Source organism: Hyposmocoma kahamanoa, unplaced genomic scaffold, assembly GCF_003589595.1.
Source record: "Hyposmocoma kahamanoa isolate Upper Pololo Valley unplaced genomic scaffold, ASM358959v1 232, whole genome shotgun sequence".
NCBI lineage: Eukaryota > Metazoa > Arthropoda > Insecta > Lepidoptera > Cosmopterigidae > Hyposmocoma > Hyposmocoma kahamanoa.
This window is the reverse complement of record NW_020653750.1, coordinates 6,239,775-6,259,120: the sequence shown is the minus strand read 5'-3', so window position 1 is coordinate 6,259,120 and position 19,346 is coordinate 6,239,775. Positions and strand designations below refer to the sequence as shown.

General features: G+C 36.2%; 1 protein-coding gene across 1 annotated transcript; it reads left to right on the top strand.

Annotated features, from left to right (window-relative positions):
• The first annotated feature begins 3,023 nt into the window (after window positions 1–3,023).
• On the top strand, window positions 3,024–18,790 carry LOC113228408 (ionotropic receptor 75a-like). The gene is made up of 11 exons (XM_026461694.1): window positions 3,024–3,269; window positions 4,381–4,547; window positions 5,556–5,721; window positions 7,544–7,736; window positions 12,211–12,383; window positions 13,211–13,452; window positions 14,153–14,252; window positions 14,921–15,108; window positions 16,471–16,578; window positions 17,036–17,202; window positions 18,235–18,790. Exons 1-11 carry the CDS (start codon window positions 3,128–3,130, stop codon window positions 18,479–18,481), a joined length of 1,893 nt encoding a protein of 630 aa, XP_026317479.1. The 5' UTR covers window positions 3,024–3,127; the 3' UTR covers window positions 18,482–18,790.
• The last annotated feature ends 556 nt before the right edge of the window (window positions 18,791–19,346 follow it).

The window sequence follows — 19,346 nt, the reverse complement described above, 5'->3', positions numbered from 1 at the left end:
TACAATATTAGTCGATAGAGTTACAAGAATTGGAGAAGATGTGGGTTATATTTTTCTATATCTAATGGAGCAATAAAAATTTTCGACGTAACTCCACTTATGCTATTCTTCCATGAGGGGTGCGATAAGTGTCGCACGCATTAGGTGCGCCTCTGTAATTACATTTCACGCAGATCGCATTCTCCAGGTTTGTACGCACCTTTAGAGCATCACGTTTTTAAAGGCACCAAGTCCACAGCCTTTACAGAAGCTCGCTAAGCTCGCTAACGTCATGCACATCTCACACGATCGAAGCAAATTCTTATTACCGTACGTACGTACGTATGTATGTATGTACCTGTATAGGTACCTTACCTACTATTTTTAACCGACTTAAAAAAAGGAGGAGGTTCTCAATTCGTACTGTATGTATGTATTTCTTTTTGTATGCATGTTACGCGATAAGTACGGTATTTGAGCACCGATTTTCATGATTCTTTTTTGTTGGAAAGAGGAAACCTCCATAGTGGTCCCATTTAATTTTGAAGACAATCATCCACCTCTAAGAGTGGCTGTTCACGCATGAAGATTCATTTTTATAAATAGCGCCTAAATTTTATTATAAGGAGCAATTATTTTAATGGCTGATTTTGCTATTCTCTAATTCAAGGCGTTTTTTGTCTCAATATACTTTGAGTAGTGAGAACCGATTTTTATTATGTTCTGCGTCATGTCCCGTAAAGTGGCGAACTAGGGGATGAATCCAGGTTTGCGCACTTTCCGGTAACCGATTTCAATAAAACTTGGTTATTATATGTGCTTCCACGTACTTTTGAGGTCGGTTTTTTTAGTACTCTGTACTGAGATTATCATTAAATGTTGACAAACAAGTTTACTACTTACTCTAATGTTATTTCGACAGCAGATTTTTTCTTGTAAGTTAAATGGCCCAGAAAGCACAAGAATTTCATTTTCTTTTTAAGGCCGGTGTAAACATACGTCACCTTTCGGTTCGTAGGCAATGTTGTCGCGACTCGCTGCATTTTCCGCTTATGACGGCAGGCTTTGTCTTACCTCTTAGAAAAACCTAAGAGGTAAAACAAAGCCTGCAATGTGAGGTAGATACAGGAAAGAAGTACCACAAATTTGAAATGCGGCAACCACGATACTTCATCCAGCACTGTAAGTAGGCTAAAGTAATAGGTACTGTAATGTTAAATACAAACTGTTCCCTCTACCTTGTGCCCAAAAGAAGTGTAAGTAATAGCTTTTTTGGACAAGTCAACGAACTGCCTGACAAAGTCTCATAGATGAATGGTTAGTTTTCTCTACCTAATTTCGGTGGCAATTTTTATTATTTAAGCATTCTAGTACATTATCGTGAACTGTTAATAATATTTCAGGATACTACACTTAAATATTAAATAATACTTTATGCTAATATTCTAAAATAATGAAATATTTCTGCCTCCAAGCAGTAATGTCACCATTACTGTGTTCCGGTTTTGAAGGGTAAGGGTGCTGGTGAAACTACAGGCACATAAGACTTGTCTACTTATGTCTCAGGGTGACGGGCATAGTGGCATTGATCCTCAGGTCTTTCTGATTTAAAGCTCTGAATGGCAGTGTAACTGTTACGGTGTGTTGCTTTCCGCCAGGCGTACGACTTATTCGTCTCGTCACTTAATATAATAAAAAAAATTAAATAATGAAAATTGTCACCGAAATTAGGTAAAGAAAAATAATCTGAAAATTACCCAGATATCGTTGCTGCCTGATTTCATAATTATATCGTGCATAAAATCTTTATTTGTATTGTTGTTCAGTTATCGTCGTTGTTGTAACGGAAAACTACTTACCGATTATCGTAAGTAAATATACAAACTTTAGATGACACACTTGTTAGATATATGGGATTTTTGCGCCCATATTTAAGTACAAAACGTTTGTTATTTAAATTCTATTCGTAGAGCCATATTGCCGAAATAAGGGATCATTTGTTAATGTTGGAAATCGCCAGAGACGTCGTGGTTCTTAGCGTTATGCACTTTTGCAGCCTACTATACGAGTATATTCGTATTATAACCTTGAAAGAAAATAGACTGCGGTATATGCACGAAATAGGCACTGAATAATCCATGCTAAAATCACTATCAGACATGTTGACCAGATCAGCATTTTCTTAAGCAAACTTATTACAACGTTTTTCAGCATTACTTCGGTTATTTCCTGCATTATTACTCAGAAAATAATTTCTGTTTTATCACGATACTGCACTTTCATTCTATACCAGTATGATACATTTTATATTATCGTCACTTTGCAAAATCTTTCATTCGTTATTTCTTGAAACTGGCTTTATAAACGATACTGGCAACTATTTTTGAATCAAACTCTTGTTGTAGTCCAGAAGGCAATGACAAAGTTGGTGCATAATTTTCTATAACATCTTACATTATGTCTATCGCCCTGAAGGGTGGTAAAAGTTGAAATTATAAATGTAGTCCTAGTACTCACGACGAACGTTTACAGGTTAGTTGGTGAAAAACATTTCACTTTTTGCGACTTACAATACTTCTTTTTAATATAATATAGACTAGTAAAAAGACTGGCCGGTTAATTTTCTTTTTTTTTATTACGTCTAATTTGAAAATAAAATATTAGTCACTGTAATTTTTTTAATTAGTTTGCGTTGTTCTAAATGTAAAAAAAAATTAATTCCGATTTTTTTACAAAGGTTGACTACGGCCATAGGTTAAGCTGTAAGGCCACGAAAGGCTCTACTAAGTCGATGTTAAAATTCGTTAATATAGTTACTACTTACATTAATGTCTAATTCTTTTCTATAAAGAAATTAAGATTACTATTTTATATTCGTATTTTTTTTATTTCGCTAAATAAAAAATGGTGTATATTTTGAGTAAAACGAATGACAGGAATTTTCTGACTACTTATATTAACAATTGTTGGAAAGTGTGTTACATGCGCTATGGAATGATATTTTGATATTTCTTTGCTTCTATTCACAAGAATTGTTTCAGACAAGTATTGTGTATATTGGTTAGTATTTACCGCGAAACGGCGCAATACGTGAACCTGAAAATTGACTTGGAAAAAAATTTAGTTGAAGTTAAGCCAGTGGCCAAGGATGATCCTAAAAATTCTAATAATACTCTTGAGGTGTTCTTCAATATGGGCGGAAGTAAAGTCGGAAGCGGCGATGATCAGTGATGTAGTGCAGGCGGAGCGGAGGCCAGCCGCCATTGTGGCCACGCTTTGCTGGACAAATTGTGAGTTTTCAATTATTTCGTACTTATGTATATATAATAATTGCCATGGCCAATCAGAAAGTCTTTAAATAGACCCAGGTTGGTTGGAGTAAGAACAATTTGTTTGGTGGGGATTTTCGGATGGTTCTAACCTGGCGGTCTACTCCCGTCCTCTGTCCGATATCCGTCCGAAACAATTACTAATTTTTTTTTGACGCATGACGCGAATGAAATTTCGTACTTGACATGTCTTGATTTCGTCGAATATTACTTATTTGACAGTAAGCGCGTTTGCGCATTGCAGCCGATTTGTATTCGTTCCGAATCCGAAACTATACAAATCTAGAAAACTCGGACCCACTTCGGATGTCGCTTGTGCGCTAAGTCCGAATCTCGCTTGTACACCTAGAGATAAAATGATCCCTGCGACATTTCGAACCGTCACTTCACGGATTCGGAACTGGGGGTCTACTCTCGATCTCCGTCCGACATCCGTCCGAAACAATTACTGCCAAATAACCAGTACTTGACCAAATGAAAAGACGCGTGATGCGAATGAAGCTTCATACTGGATACTTGTCTTTTAATTTTGTCGAATATTACTTATTTGACAGTAATTGTTTCGGACGGATGTCGGACGGAGATCGAGAGTAGACCCCCTGATACGAATCCGACGTAGTGCGCAAACGTTCTAATTGTTTCGGATGGATGACGGACGGAAAGACCCTTGGATAGTTTGTGCGGTGCGATTCAAACGATGGCCCACCTCGCATTGTGCCATGCGTGCTCTAACAACTGCTCGCTTAAGGATTTACACGCGGTAGACATGGCTGAGTTGTGGACTACAATAGTACCTAGTGTATGCCATCGATTCCATAACAGAAAATATTTCGTAAATTGTGTTTAAATCTTTTACATGTTGCTCTGAAAGATTTGTCTCGGCGAGTTACGACAGGAAGACAATTTTTTTTCCACAGATAAGCATTTCAAACACACAGAAAATAGAATTTAATGTTTTTTACACGAGTGCACCATTCGTATAGACAATTTTCTTGTTCTAGTATTCATTCTTTAGAGTTAATGGATTTATTAAATCATTTTTACCATAATCACCCTAAACTTTCTATTGTAGATGAACAAGTGCAACTTCATGCAGTATTAACGGCAGCTAATTTGACTCAAATCAGTACAGTGCAGTTTCTGAAGCCCGAAATAATACCACAAAGTCATGCTCAGGATCAGCACACAATTTTCGTGGTAGACCTTAACTGCTCAAGTATTAGAAGTTATTTGCAGAAGGTAAAATTTGAATAATTCATAAAGTTTAAATGTGAATTTTTATTTTGCGGATATAGACATCATAAAATCCCAAAAAATACTTACATATTATTATTTTCTTATTTATCATTCCGGTGAAAATTGTTCTGCAGGCAGCTATTTCACACAATTCTAAAATTGATTGCTTTTTGGAAACGTAAAAGTTTAAACCGTACAGCCAAGTCTTGGTGAATTTTTCTTTATAAATAAAAAGGTCTACGCCAATTTGAATTGACATGTGTGCAAATTAACATTGGTAAGAAAAATCAATCTATTTTCATCTGAAAATAGATTTCCTTCATTTAGTGCTATGAGATTCTGACATCTATAAGCAATGATCTTATACGCCCTATAACTATATTACTTACCTCCCACCAAAAACATTTCCCAATTTACGAATAATTAAACAGACCGGTAATCCTCACGTTTTGAAGATAAAATGGAATTAAAAACTAACGTTTCTAATTCTGTTATCTATTAAAGGAAGTTTTCTTTTTATTTCTTCGATCTTTGTATATATACTTTTAAACTTTCGCGGTGCATTGTACTAACATTTGGAAACGGGAATAAACTTTGTCTATATAATTTTAATACCAAAACTACAGGAGTCTTTTTACAAAAAATATGAATGTCACGGTAACAAAAAAACACGATATTCAATAAAATAAATATTGTTATAAACTGCCTCTCTGGCCGAACGGTTATCATACTGGACTGCCACGCAGAGGTCCCGGGTTCGATTCCCGGGCCGGGAGTAATATTTGTATGGCCTACATTTATTTCTCTCGTTAGTTTGAGTGTAACTTGTGGTTTTCTATGTGAGTGTCCATGGCACCCGCGATACAGAGTATCCCTAGTGCGGGGCTACGAGTGTGTGCGTTATTATCATTGTTATATACTTCGTATTATTTTTATGACTATTTTTATCACATACGGCTTTATTATACCAAAAGTATGACATATAAGATTCACGTTATATTTTGAAAACAGAGCAAAGAAGAAAACCATTTTCGATCACCGTTCCGTTGGATTCTAATTGATTATTCCGACGGAGGGAGTATAGTGCCGGAATCCATCATAGACATAAATGTCCTACCAGATAGCGAGGTTATGATTGCCCGAAGAATTTCCGACACTTCATATGATTTTCATTTCAGTAAGTATTTGATTGTGGGTCGATATACATTTCATTTGCATATAATCAACATGTAACACGATTTTTGTTTTCACGAGATTTCTTTCTTTTTGTTGCAATATCAATTTCTATTTAGTTCTAGCATAAAAACATATTTCTGCAAATACTTTAACAACGTTTGTGGTCAAGACAACAAATAGTTACATTTACGTACCATACGGAAAATGTACAATTTTCTTTTTTTTCGGGTTTCTCTTTATTTAAGCTGGATTCAGAGCAGTGCGGATTTATCTGCGAACCATCCGCGCGGAGCATCATCGGAGCGGAGTAACACATGTGGCGTTAGAACATCGTTTTACAGTAACGCGGTTTACTCCGCGTGAACTCCGCACAAGCCACCCGTGCGTTCATTGTAGGCGACTGTCTTCCGTGAATATCCGCACTAAATTAAATACTCGATTCAGAGCACTGCGAATTCTAGAAATGCGGATGACCCGCAGGCGGACAGTCCGGACGGACCGTACGCACAGCTGTAAAATCAGCCTTAAAGACAAAAAGGAAACATTGAATGTAAAATAGTAAATTTCAACCAAAATTGAGACAAAGAAACTAGAAATGTGTAGATTTGCAAGATTTTGCTGCTGCATTAAACAGAAACGAATACTGTCAAACCAGAAACAGAACCCTTTTGAAAATTTGTTATATATGGAAATGATAAGTGAATTTAAGAGATACAGCACGCCAAGCTAGACACTTTGGACCGTCCTTATCGCAAACAGCTTTGAATTGAAATTAAATAGAAGTTAAATTTCATGTCAAGCTTGAGGTGATCATGACCGTGTACTATTTATCTCACGTCGACTTATTCGCGTATTACTAATCACGACGTACATGAGTAAATAAAACATAAGTAAGTCATCAATATCAAATATATATATATATATCAAATATCACCACTCGATATGACGTCCGAGTATAAGGCGGGACTTCACTGGACTCCTTTTAGGGAAGGGTTTAGGCCATAGTTCAATTACGCTGGCCCAACATAGAAGAGATTCATACGTCTTCAAAAGATTACGTTGCGCTTGGCCATTATGCAGGTTTCATCAGGAAAAGAAAAAAGAAATTTATTTTAAAATTAAAAGTACCTGACAGAAAAAAATAGCAAATCTGTATAAAAGTATTATAAGATATTCCAAACAATAAGTACTAAATTATCGAATCGAGATCTTTTCTTAGGTTTTCGCAATTGTTACTGATAGAATAAAATAAAATGAAACAATTTTTCCGATCTATATCGCGTATATATTTGGTTTTTCAAACAAACCAACGTTTTGGTCCCTTTATAGGTCCCATGGTAGAACAAATACATGCGAGTTAGATCCGATAAACAGTATTGATTAAGTTAAGTTCAATCAGTTAAACTAATCGGACACAAATATTCCAATAAGTTCAACTAGGTACATCTTTTCAAAAAGGTGAACTTATTAGACGAAATTCACCCTATTAGTTCAACTTCCAATTATTTAAATAATAGCTCAATGTATAACTGATAACATGTTAAGATGAACATGTCCAATTTTCTATAGCTCACAATAATTAATTTAATTTGAAGTTATAGTGATTTTTAAGTAGGTGAAAAAATGGGGATGCTAAAAAATAATTTATTCTCAAAGTGGGCAGTAGACAAAATAAGTTTCGGAACCCCTGCCATAGACAGACAACGGCGTCTTACAACAGCCTTCGTTTTTCGCCAGGGGTTAAACATAAATACCAATAATTGCCAACACGCACGGCACTGGTAAGATAGACAATGATTTGCTAAATGTGAGTAAATCTTCAGTATACAAAGTTGGCGCAACAACGCCTTGGCGAACGGAGTTCTACGGTACGTGGGATACAAAAGAAAAGTTCAAGAAGCCTGATGACGTCCTGGACACGACTGCTGTGAGGAGATTCAATCTGGACAGATATGAGATCTCCATCTGCTACGTGTTGACCGACAACAATAGTATCAACCATTTAACGGATAGAATGTAAGTTTCATTCAAAGTCTAAGTACAAAATTCATATAACCACTACTATCGTATCAAACCCAAACACTGCAAGGTTCAATACAATGTTTTGTAATACCAAGAATCATTTAGCTGTTATGAAGGGAAGCTGTTAAGAAACAGCTTACTTTCCAAAGTAAAATTATAATGACTAGATATATTTCGGCAATATCTAATGTACAACGTAAGTTAAATGTATTTATGTTATGAACCTAAAAAATTACAAAAACCTGAAGAATCCTTTACGCAGCTTTTTCTAAAATGTTTTTTTTTTATATATTACGGTGTTTTGGTATGACACGGTAGACTAGCGGTTAAGGGTCGCATTCTAAAACTCTACTCAATGCTCAAATCAGGACTTGAGTATGATTCAAAGCACTAGAAATCATACTCAATTCCTCCCCATTAGGGTCGTATTTCCAGTGCTTGAAATCATACTCAAGTCTGCTCAAATCCTGACTTGAGCATTGAGTGGAGTTCTGGAATATGACCCTTAGTGTACCAACCAGTGATGGGCAAAGTAGGTAAGTATACCTAATTTCTTGAAAACCATATTAAATTTAGGAAAAGTAGTGAGTAATTTGTAATTTAAAAATAAAATAATGAAAGTAGTTTATAGTCAAACCTGCAATGCTTATGTTCAACGCAATGTAGAGCAACTTAAACTTCAAACTACCAAATACTTTTGTAAAATGTAGCTTGTTATTGCAATAAAATTTTTAATAACACCAATTCTATAATAAAGATATTTACTTAATAGGTTCACTCAGGCCAATTTATGGGAAGAACCTGACCAGCAGACTAACGAAAAACAGCCTAAACAGAGAATATTAATGGTAAAGAAGCTACCGGGCAGTCTTTCATCTAAGGGCGTTTTCAAATTAGACGCTTGTAGAAGCGCAGCAGTGGCGCGATTGTACCGCGGCAGCCACGCGTTTGTAGCGCTTTAGTAATTTTTAGTTTACTAATTGTGACTGCAAAAGTGGCGCGCGCATGTCACGCCAGTGGCATTGCAACTGCGTTCCTAAAAATTGTATGAAAATTAGTGCTTCTATAAGCGTCTAATTTGAGGATGCCCTTGCACTCAGAAAAAAAATTGTTTAATGTATTCGTTCTTCCAGCAATAGAAATATAAATCATACCAACCAAGTATGCACACCGTATAAATACTATATGATATTGACCCACTTTTTGCAATTACTGAATCGCGGTGTTAATATTTTTTCTTTCGAATGTTGTGATATAGCTTTACTAAGAGTCAAGTCCTTGTGGGAACGGCTTCCTAGAGAATTGCTTAATAATTGACGACCGCGGTGACCTAACGGTTTGCATTGTGCGCACTGGATGCGGAGGTCCCGCGTTCGATTCCCGGTAGGACTAATTTCGGAAATGAACTTTTTAGAATTGGTTCTGGTCTGGATATCCCCAGAGGAAACTCCGTTGCTCTGATGCTCATACATAGAATTCCTTAGTTTGAGACCAGGCAATGGTGTGGTTTTGTATCGCTTTGACTAAAATGGAACCTATGCACCTATCATTACGTAAAGGTTATTGAAATGCCAAACGTAGACTTGACAATAAAAACTTTGTTATTGACACTTAATACCTCTATGGGATTAAATTGTTTATCCAACAATCCTTTTTCTGAGTATACTCTGGTCCCTGTACAACGACGTAATCATTTCAAAAGCCTATTTTGCTATAGTTACATTCAGAGGCGGCTCGTGCAAGATTTCAGTGGGAGTTCACTTACCTATACATATTCAAACTAAAAAAAATTACGTACCTTTATTTGTACATGAAGCCTGCCTTTTTGGTGTGAGAAAACATCGATTACTTTTTTGTGAAAGTCTGATATGGTGTTGATGAGGCGTCTTTCGATACTTATCATACACAGAGCGTTAAGGCGATCTTGTGACATGGTATTTCGTGTAAATGTCTTAATTTTGTTCAAAGTGGAAAAACAGCGCTCACTTTCCACCGAGGTCATAGGGATTGTACAAACAACTTTTAGTAATTTAATACTTTCACAAAATACTGTGTCTAATTTAAATTCTATAAAATGTTGAAGGATTGAAATGGCACCATCGGCATTGTGAAAATCTTCTCTGCTGTAAATTACTAATAACTCATTTTTTAATCTAGTTTTCTCGATAAAATCATAAGTTTTGACGACTTTATTGAAATCATTTTCTGGAAAGTTCGCGTGATAGTCCGCGAACTTGTCTGTATTAAATAATTTCGAAGCCAATAAATGGTCTGTATATGCAAATCTGTCTTTGATCTGCATTCTTACGACGTCACATACTTCCTTTCTCATGACTGAATGCTTCACGTTACCAGGTCGACGTTTTTTCTTTGGCGAAGGTGGTGCGTTAGCATTCCGCAAATCATTTATGACGTTCTCAAACTTATTAATTTCACTCATAATTTTAATCGAATCAATGGACCGCGACTGCAAACATTTGAATAAAATTTCACAGTGCGGCACTAGTGTCGCGAAAATGTTCAGCCAATATCCGAAATCGTCATTGTTCAAATATGAGAGGAGCATCTGAGCTTGATTAAAAGTATTGTGATCACTACTAGTATCGACCATTATAGCTTGCATACACTCTTTCAGGGGCTCTAAATTATCGTGTATAACTTGCACTGTGCGGGTATTGTAATTCCATCTTGTTTGTGGAGCGGCAGGAATTCTTCGGTGGACGATTTCTTTTAAAAAATCTGATCGTTTCGAAGACCGCGTAAAAAAAGTCGGAAATGCATGTAGATTGGAAAAGAAGCTGCGTACAGTATGATTAATTGACGCGCACCTTTCCAATATCAAGTTCAATTGATGAGCGTAGCAGTGGACATAAAAAGCATACGGGTAGGTATTTCGTATAATCTTTTGAACACCATTTGTACTTCCACTCATGACCGCAGCTCCATCGTAACTTTGTCCAATCAACTTTTTTTTATCAATCTGCATAGAATGCAATTCTTTTAAGATTTCAGCCGCAATTACTTCTGCTGTAAAACCTTTAGGTTGCAAAAATTTTAAAAACCTCTCATAAACTTTGCCATCATGTATATATCTTATAATAAATACTAGTTGTTGAATCGTAGAACAATCAGTTGATTCATCTGCTTGAATTGCTATAAACTCAGATTTTTTTATCTGAATCTCTATTTCATTCTTGCAAACTTCATAAATAGCATCTAAAATATCATTCTGAATAGATTTAGACGTGCCCTTAAAAACCGAGCTGCCGGTTAAATGCTGCTTCATGGCTAAGTCGATCTCGGAAACGAAATCAATCAACCCTCTATATATTCCAGGATTCAGGGATTCTGTGGATTCGTCATGCCCCCTTAAAGCAACTTGAAATGCTCCACAAAATACTACACAATCTATTAAACGTCTCAAAATATAACGATTTTGATCAACACGTTCATTGAATTCTCTAATAGATTTTCTGTAAGCTGAATCGAGCGCCTTGCGAATATCCAGACGTCCTATCGATGCCAACTGCACTTCATTTAACATATGAGGACGAGATTGTGAATGTTTTTTCACTTTTATAGAAAGATGCGCTAAATCGTCAATACCTGTGTCTGTCCATGCAGATTCACCGCCGCCGCCTCCAAACACAAGACACGGAAAACAAAACAATTTATTAGTTTCTGCACACCCACACAACCACGGTGTTTTTGTATATTGCTCAGTTTTAAAGACGCGAGTGTATTTTTTAGTTTTTGTGCTACATTGTTGTGATAATGCAATTTCAGGGCGAGGTGGTCCCTTTGATTTTAGTTCAAGTCGTACCTCTAACGTCTTTTCACAATTTTTAATGAAACTCGCACTGTATTGCTCCATTTTAAACAATGCCACAAAACAACACTAAGCTTCTTAACTTAATTGAATAATATTATTTTTTACAACACAAAATGCGCGCGAAGAAATGACGGTTTGTTTATTTGACTGAACAACAAATACAACTGGCAACGCGGAGGCGGAGTGCAGAATCGCCTAGTCGTCGCATCTGGCATGTACAGAACGGCAACGTTACGCGGAGCGCCGCTCAAATCTTGCTAATTTTCTCATACATTTGTCACACTAATCTTTTGTTTCACGTGTCGTGCCGTAAAGAAATGTCTCTTTCGCACTCATTGAATTCAGTACTTAACTTTGTAAACAACTTTGGTTCATAGGAGCGTATCGCGGAGCGCTCCACTCAAGGGTTAGTAGTGCTATACTACGATATTACAGAGAAAGATAAAAATCTAATTGTATTTTATCGTTCATTAATAAAAAAAATAGTGCGGCTACTAGTCTAATATGAAAGCTCGATTAATAATTTTATTTTGGTGGGTTGAATAGGAGTGGGAGTTCACTGCACCAGCGCTCCTTAGGACGAGCCGCCACTGGTTACATTGATCATACTTTTTATCCTTCTTTGCCGATATGCAGAGACGACCACATAGACACGATAACGAAAGCAAACTTCCTAACAACAAATCATTTGTTCAACTTCCTTAACGCAAGCAGCAAATACGTATTTGCTGACACTTGGGGCTATAACTTGAATGGCACTTGGAACGGACTCACTGGACATTTAGTTAGGGAAGATGTTGAGATCGGAGGTAAGAAAGCCTTATAAAGTGAGATGAAGCGGATACAGCGTGGTAAAAGTATCGCACGTGACGTTGCAACAATAGGTGTGCGACCAATAGCTTCTGCCGTAAAATGCGCTCACTAAATCTACATAATAGCAACTTTTTGCATTGCTTCACATGTTGGTACCACATACTTACATAACTTTATGACTTGTCGTATACGTATACACAATACATTACACGATAACAATTTTTTTTAATTTTATTATTTCTCTTTTTACTTATGTCGTTTGTAAGAACCTGTATAAGATGTAAAGTATCTGTGGATTTATTTTTAGCAATGTATTTTTTTTTTTCAAAAGTAGAAGTAAATTAATTTGCTACTCCGCAAACCTAGTGAAGAGATTAAATCGAACAAAATAGCTGCGCTTGTGTCAAATTTCTTTTCATGCTGATAATTTTCCCACTCTCTTTCGGCATAAAATAAATAACACAATCGCAACTACTATCACAAATACCACCAATATTCGACACAAGTGCAGCTATTTCGCACGTCTAACCGTCACTGGGTTCGCGGAGTAGCAAATTAGTTTTACTTCTGCTTTTATTATCATTGACTTCCGCAAAGTAACACCTGATCTATTTTTTTCCGACGTGAAGTACACTATCATAGTAAGACAAAAACCTACAAGTCGCTAATACGAGTACACCGCGAGATTACACGAATGTTCACATGCACGAGTTGCGCTGCTACGTTTTTATGAGGTTACTCTACTACCTGTGCCATGGTACAATTTTTTGTATTGCGTTATTATGGTATTTCTGTCTGTATTAATGAACCTATAAACTTCCAGGATCGCCAATGTTCTTTACCACAGAACGTGTATCAGTGGTAGAATACATAGCAATGCCAACTCCTAGCCGATCCAAATTTGTATTCCAACAACCGAAACTCTCTTATGAGAACAACTTGTTCTTACTGTCATTTAAGCCTTCAGTGTGGTATAGTTCTATCGCTCTACAGTTGTTATTATTCTTCGCATTGTTTGCTATGGCAAAGTGGGAATGGAAGAGGATTAAACAAAATAACCGCAAGGTTTGCACCTTACCTACGTAATACTATTTTTTTAGTTATAACATTAGCGAGAGGGTTGGAAATAATAATATAGTTATATGGTGCTCAGTACTTTATGCCAGGGTTCGAAGTGATAATCATCATTGATAATTATTATGATAATTATCTTAATAATATCATAATAATTATCACGATTTATCTTGATAAGTATATTCTTGATAATTATCTTGATATTCATAAAATTAATTAGGTCAACAAAGTACTACCACTCGTAATGCCATATCCTGTGTTTGGCTCCGACACGTATTCAAACGTGTCAAATGTCAGTCTTGATAAACGTCACAAACCAAATTGTTTTGCCAAACATTTGTTCTCGTGTTTATTTAGTTTTCGCGCTTTTAGTCAAAAATTTAAAAAAAAACAAAATTATAAATCAGCATGGATATTTAATGGATAGTTGTCAGGTAATAATTTGAAAATCATCAGATAATTTTCATGATAATTATTAAAGAAACTAAATATGTTAATAATATCAAACCCTACTTTATACAGACTCCAATGCATCCATAATTTCCAAATATATGTACTGAGTACATTACACACTCAGAAATTGAGGCTGGTCTTATTTGTTCTAATTATTCTTCATAAACCAGCTTCTTTTAATGAAATGAAATAAAAATAAACACATTTTCCAACTCTAATTTGAGTTAAGACTTTACAGAAAATGAAAGATGCTGATGTACTAAGAGGAAACTTGCAAGATGTAGGCATCTTATTAATCGGAGCCATTTGTCAACAAGGCAGCCCTGTAGAACTAAAAGGTATCATTATTTAATTAAAAACTGGAACAACGAACACGAAATACTTTCATAGACTTCTCATAGATGGCGCTACGGCTAAAAAGTCATTGAAAACCAAACACAAAGATTCGACAAACAAGCACATAGAAAAATTCGTAAGGTCCCTTGGTTCGTTCCGTGGCTCTTTGCTAGAAGATGCGTCGGTTCGAATCCGAAGGATTTTTTTTAAGTGTTCGATCTTCGTATTATTATATACTAATTATAACAAACTAGTGGAGTAATTTCACAAAAAAATAATTAATATCAATTCAATATAAATTTAACTGGAACATTTTTAAGTACAAAAATCCAACTGACAACAACAAAGTGGTCAACTAAAATATGAATTTTACAATTGGAATGAATTCCAAATTTTTTACTTTCTCCAACGAATTTACATCTCGATCTCCGTAAAGGCGCCTTCATATTTGACGCTTATGTTAGCGCTGCAGTGTAGCGTTGCAGCCGCGCCAATATTAATTTTCATACAATATTTAGAAGCGCAGTTGCAGCGCCTCTGTGAAGAATCCTAGCAAGTTCGCTGTAGATATCACCAGTACATTATACCAACTTTAGCAGTTTATTTGTACCTGTCATTGTCTAAGTATGTAATTGTTATTGTTTTAATTATACTCATATTCTATTGTCAGGTTCACTGGGTCGCGTGATGATGTTAATCTTATTCCTGGCACTCATGTTTCTATACACCTCGTACTCAGCGAACATTGTGGCTCTGTTGCAATCCAGTTCAAGTAAAATACGGAATTTGGAAGACCTTTTGAATTCACGAATCAAGTTTGGCGTACACGATAATGTGTTCAATAGATATTATTTCTCGGTAAAAGTGTAACTTATACAGGGTAATTTGTAAAATACTGACAATTTCACAGGACTATATTGCTACTATTGTAAATAACAAGTCTTGTTTCATGATTATAAAATGAACATAATAAATTTACCTTTGGTCCGTGAAAACCAAAAATAATCTTTTATGTTTTTATTGTGCTCCTACTATCTGCCACTTTTTAGACCTGTGTTTGGTAGTAAGTTCAAGCGGGCAAGTACAGTCCGATGAAAGAAAAAAAACCGCAAAGAGTTTATCACCGCATAAGAGCTATTTAAATATTTTTATTTTTGTAAGGAAAGTAGAATCTGATGAATTATTAAAAGTCATCGGACAAAAGGTTTATGATGTTAGCAATATAGTTGTATTTTACAAACAACCCTGTATTTTATTATCGTTTAACTAAGCTTTATTTATTGCCAGCGATTATGGCTGCATGTAAGTAGTTATACTATTAGACGATCGCACTGCAGATCCTTGGTAACTTGGCGTCTTCGAAGAATTGTAAACCCTCTTAGACGTACAGGTTTCATCACAATGTTTTCTTTACCGCCACTCGCTATAAACGATAAAAAACAAAATTGCACATTATTCGGTGCAGACCTTCAAATGGGAATCAAACCACACAACTCCTAGATCTGAGTCGTACGTTCTCCCCACTTGATTATTACTCCCAAGATAGCTCGTTGAAGGACTGTCGAAGGAGGAACGTTTATATAAGCAATTTGAGTTGGTCGTCGCATCGTCGCTTTCCATCAAGTGAGGCAGGTAAAATGCGCACTTATTTATTAATTACAAAAAGATTTTTTATAACAGTAATTGACGCGACAAACAAGTCATGTGACTGGCGGTAAGCGACACGCTTGTCCCTAACAGTTGCAGGCCACTCAGAGCTTTAAATCACAACGTTCTAAGGAGCACTGCCACCACGCCCGACACCCGGAGACATAAGTTCAAAAGACCCATCGTGCCTGTAGTTTCACCATCGCCTTTACCCTCCGTAAAGGAAACGCAACGCAGTAATGCTCACATTACTAAATGCGGCAGAAATAGGTAAAGCGGCAGGCACAGTAAGAGGTGGATGAACTCTTTCACAAGGAGCTCTACTGCTACTAAAAGCTAGCATGCTTGTAGGACGTGAGTCTTTTCAAATGAAGATGTACCATTTCGACAAGCATCTGCTACGCTGTAATCTAACAATATCAGATGAGCTCGTGGTCAAGTGGTCAATTAGAAAGTATACTTATCTGTATCAATCGACACAAGTTTCACAGCACGTCATTGAGGCGAATTATTCTTAAATTAGCTCAAAGCAAAAACTTTGAAGGAATATAATTTTGCCTACGTAAATTTCAGCACGCCACAGAACCTATAAGGAAAGCTATTTATCTGCAAAAAGTAGCACCTCCGGGCACTGTACCTAGATTCATGACAATGGAGGAAGGTGTTAAAAAAATGAGACAGGTAAACAACAGTTTGTACTACTAAGGTACTATTTTGTCAATTATTTTTGCAAGTCATTCGGTGAAGAGAGAAAATCACCATAATGCAAGTAAGAAAGTGCCACAACGAAATTCTGACAATTGGCAGCTATGACAGTCGGTTTGCAGCTCTGGGCAGAGACGTTCCTAACAATATAGTATATAGAGTAACGCAGTATTGCAGAATACTACGATTTTGAACTAAACATACAGCGACGAACAAAGCAAGTGACCGTTATCGTGCAACCCGTTTTCTTACTCAAATTTTTTTTATACGTTATTGTACAAACGCAGCGATTTGTACAGAAAACTATTACTTCTCCTTGTGACTTTTAGTAACGTTATAAAATTTGCAATGCTAAATTATAAGTAAGTAGAGGGTAATGCATATCACGCACTTTTTACTTTCTTACTATATAGTTATACCTGAAATGTTGCAGGGTCTATTCGCCTTCCACATGGAAATCGGCGTTGGCTACAAATTCGTTGGTAAATACTTCCACGAAGGTGAGAAATGTGGGTTGAAGGAAATACAATATCTGCAAGTCATTGATCCATTTTTGGCCGTTAGGAAGCATACACCTTACAAGGAGATGTTTAAAATAGGGTATATCAAATTGCAATATCTATGGTTCTTCTTTTTTTGTCGTATATCTCTAAGGGTCGTATTCCAGAACTCTACTCAATGCTCAAGTTAGGATTTGAGCAGACTTGAGTATGATTTCAAGCACTGGAAGTACGATCCTGATGGCAAGGATTTGAGTATGATTTCTAATGCATTGAATCATACTCAAGTCCTGACTTGAACATTGAGTAGAGTTCTAGAATGCGACCCTTAGAATCAGACACTTAAGCTGGTTTCACAGCTGTGCATCCGGTCCGCAAGGACTGTGAATCCGCAGTGCTCTGAATCGAATATGTAATTTAGTGCGAATATTTACGGAAAACGGTAGCCTACAACGAATGCGGGTGGCTTGAGCGGATTTCACGCGGAGCGTGTTGAACCATGTAAAACGATGTTCTAACGCCACACAAGTTACTCCGCTCCGGTGCTCCGCGCGTACAGACGATCCGCAGATCAATCCGCACTACTCTGAAATCAGCCTTATGTATGGGTAGAATACAATATTTATTTAAGAACCAGAATTCACACTAAGTCCTTTGCGGACATGTCATAGCTCTTGTCAAGCGAAAGGGATCTATGCTACGCCGGAAACCTCATAATACAAAACTCCCAACAAGATTTTCTTTTGTACATGTCAAACAATTACATCATTAAATACTGCCGTTGTGATTCGAATTAGAGTTAATAATAATAAATAATAACGCGCACACACTCATAGTCCCGCTCTAGGGAAACCCTGTATGGCGGTGCCATGAATGGACACACATAGACAACCTCAAATTAAACCCAAATTCACGAGAGAAATAAATGTAGGCCATACGTATATTTCTCGCGACACGTGAATTGAACCCGGGACCTCTTGCGTGGAAGTCCAGTATGGTAACCGTTCGGTCACCGAGGCAGTTATTATGTTATACATATAGTTAATAATGGATTGATGTAATAATTGAAAACCGTTTTAATTTTTTTGTTATACCCTGTATAACATACCTTCATTCTTTTTTTCCATTACAGTCTAAAACGCATACAAGAACACGGTCTCCAGAAGAGAGAAAACGAGATTTTTTACGAAAAGCGACCCAAATGTTCAGGAAGAGAGAGTAATTTCGTGTCAGTAAGCATGGTAGATTGTTATCCAGCGTTGCTTGTTTTCGCCTACGGTGCCATTGCCGCTGTGGTCACACTGTTAATCGAGATTTTATGGAAGAAAAGATGCACAGATATTCGTACACTGTGCTCTCGAACAACGCGTCAAGACTAGCTTTGTATTCTAAATCGGACAATCTTAGTAATTTTGTGGAGCAGCGAATAATTTAGTAACTAAAACTACTTTCCTACTTAGTCTATCAGCTCAGTAAAAAACGTCCGCACTACAGTCATGTGCAGTACATTAGTGAGAAGTGTATTGCGAGATGGGCATACAACGCAAAACGCTTATTGCAATGGCTATTTTATAAGAAGTTGAAGAAGATATTTATGTGGCAAAAATAAGAAACTATACGTATACCACATACCAAGATCTAGTAATCATTAATCTGGTAAATTAGAAAATAAACATCTTAATTATTTTAGTGCTTAGTTTTTAGCTTTAAGGGTAATTTTAAAGATATTCTCTTTGTGCGGTAAGAAAATTTTAATGTAATATTTGTCTCTAATAATAAAAACATTATTATTAAATAACAAAAAAAAAAGAATAAAAAAGTAAAAAAATAGGTATTCAATACCTCTGAATACAGCCACATGAATGTCTTTTTATAACCTTATTGTATACGAACCTCTTATAAATATTGCTGAATAATGAATATTTAAGGAATATTTTAAAGTCCTTAAATTCATTTATGTAGCCAAATATACTCCCGCTACCCTTATCGAGGGGTCCGAATCAAAATTCCGACTATATATATAATATATATATATATATATATATATATGAATTTTCATGATGAGTTTATGAAAATGCACATACTAGTCGGAATTCGCACGAAAATTCACATACATACTGTACCGACATTACCATAATACCTAATATACACGTTACTCAATTAGACAAATACAAGTTTAAAAATTCTTGCTGTTTTGAATTGGTCCAAGTGACTTACTAGATTCGTTACTGGTCACAAAGCAGA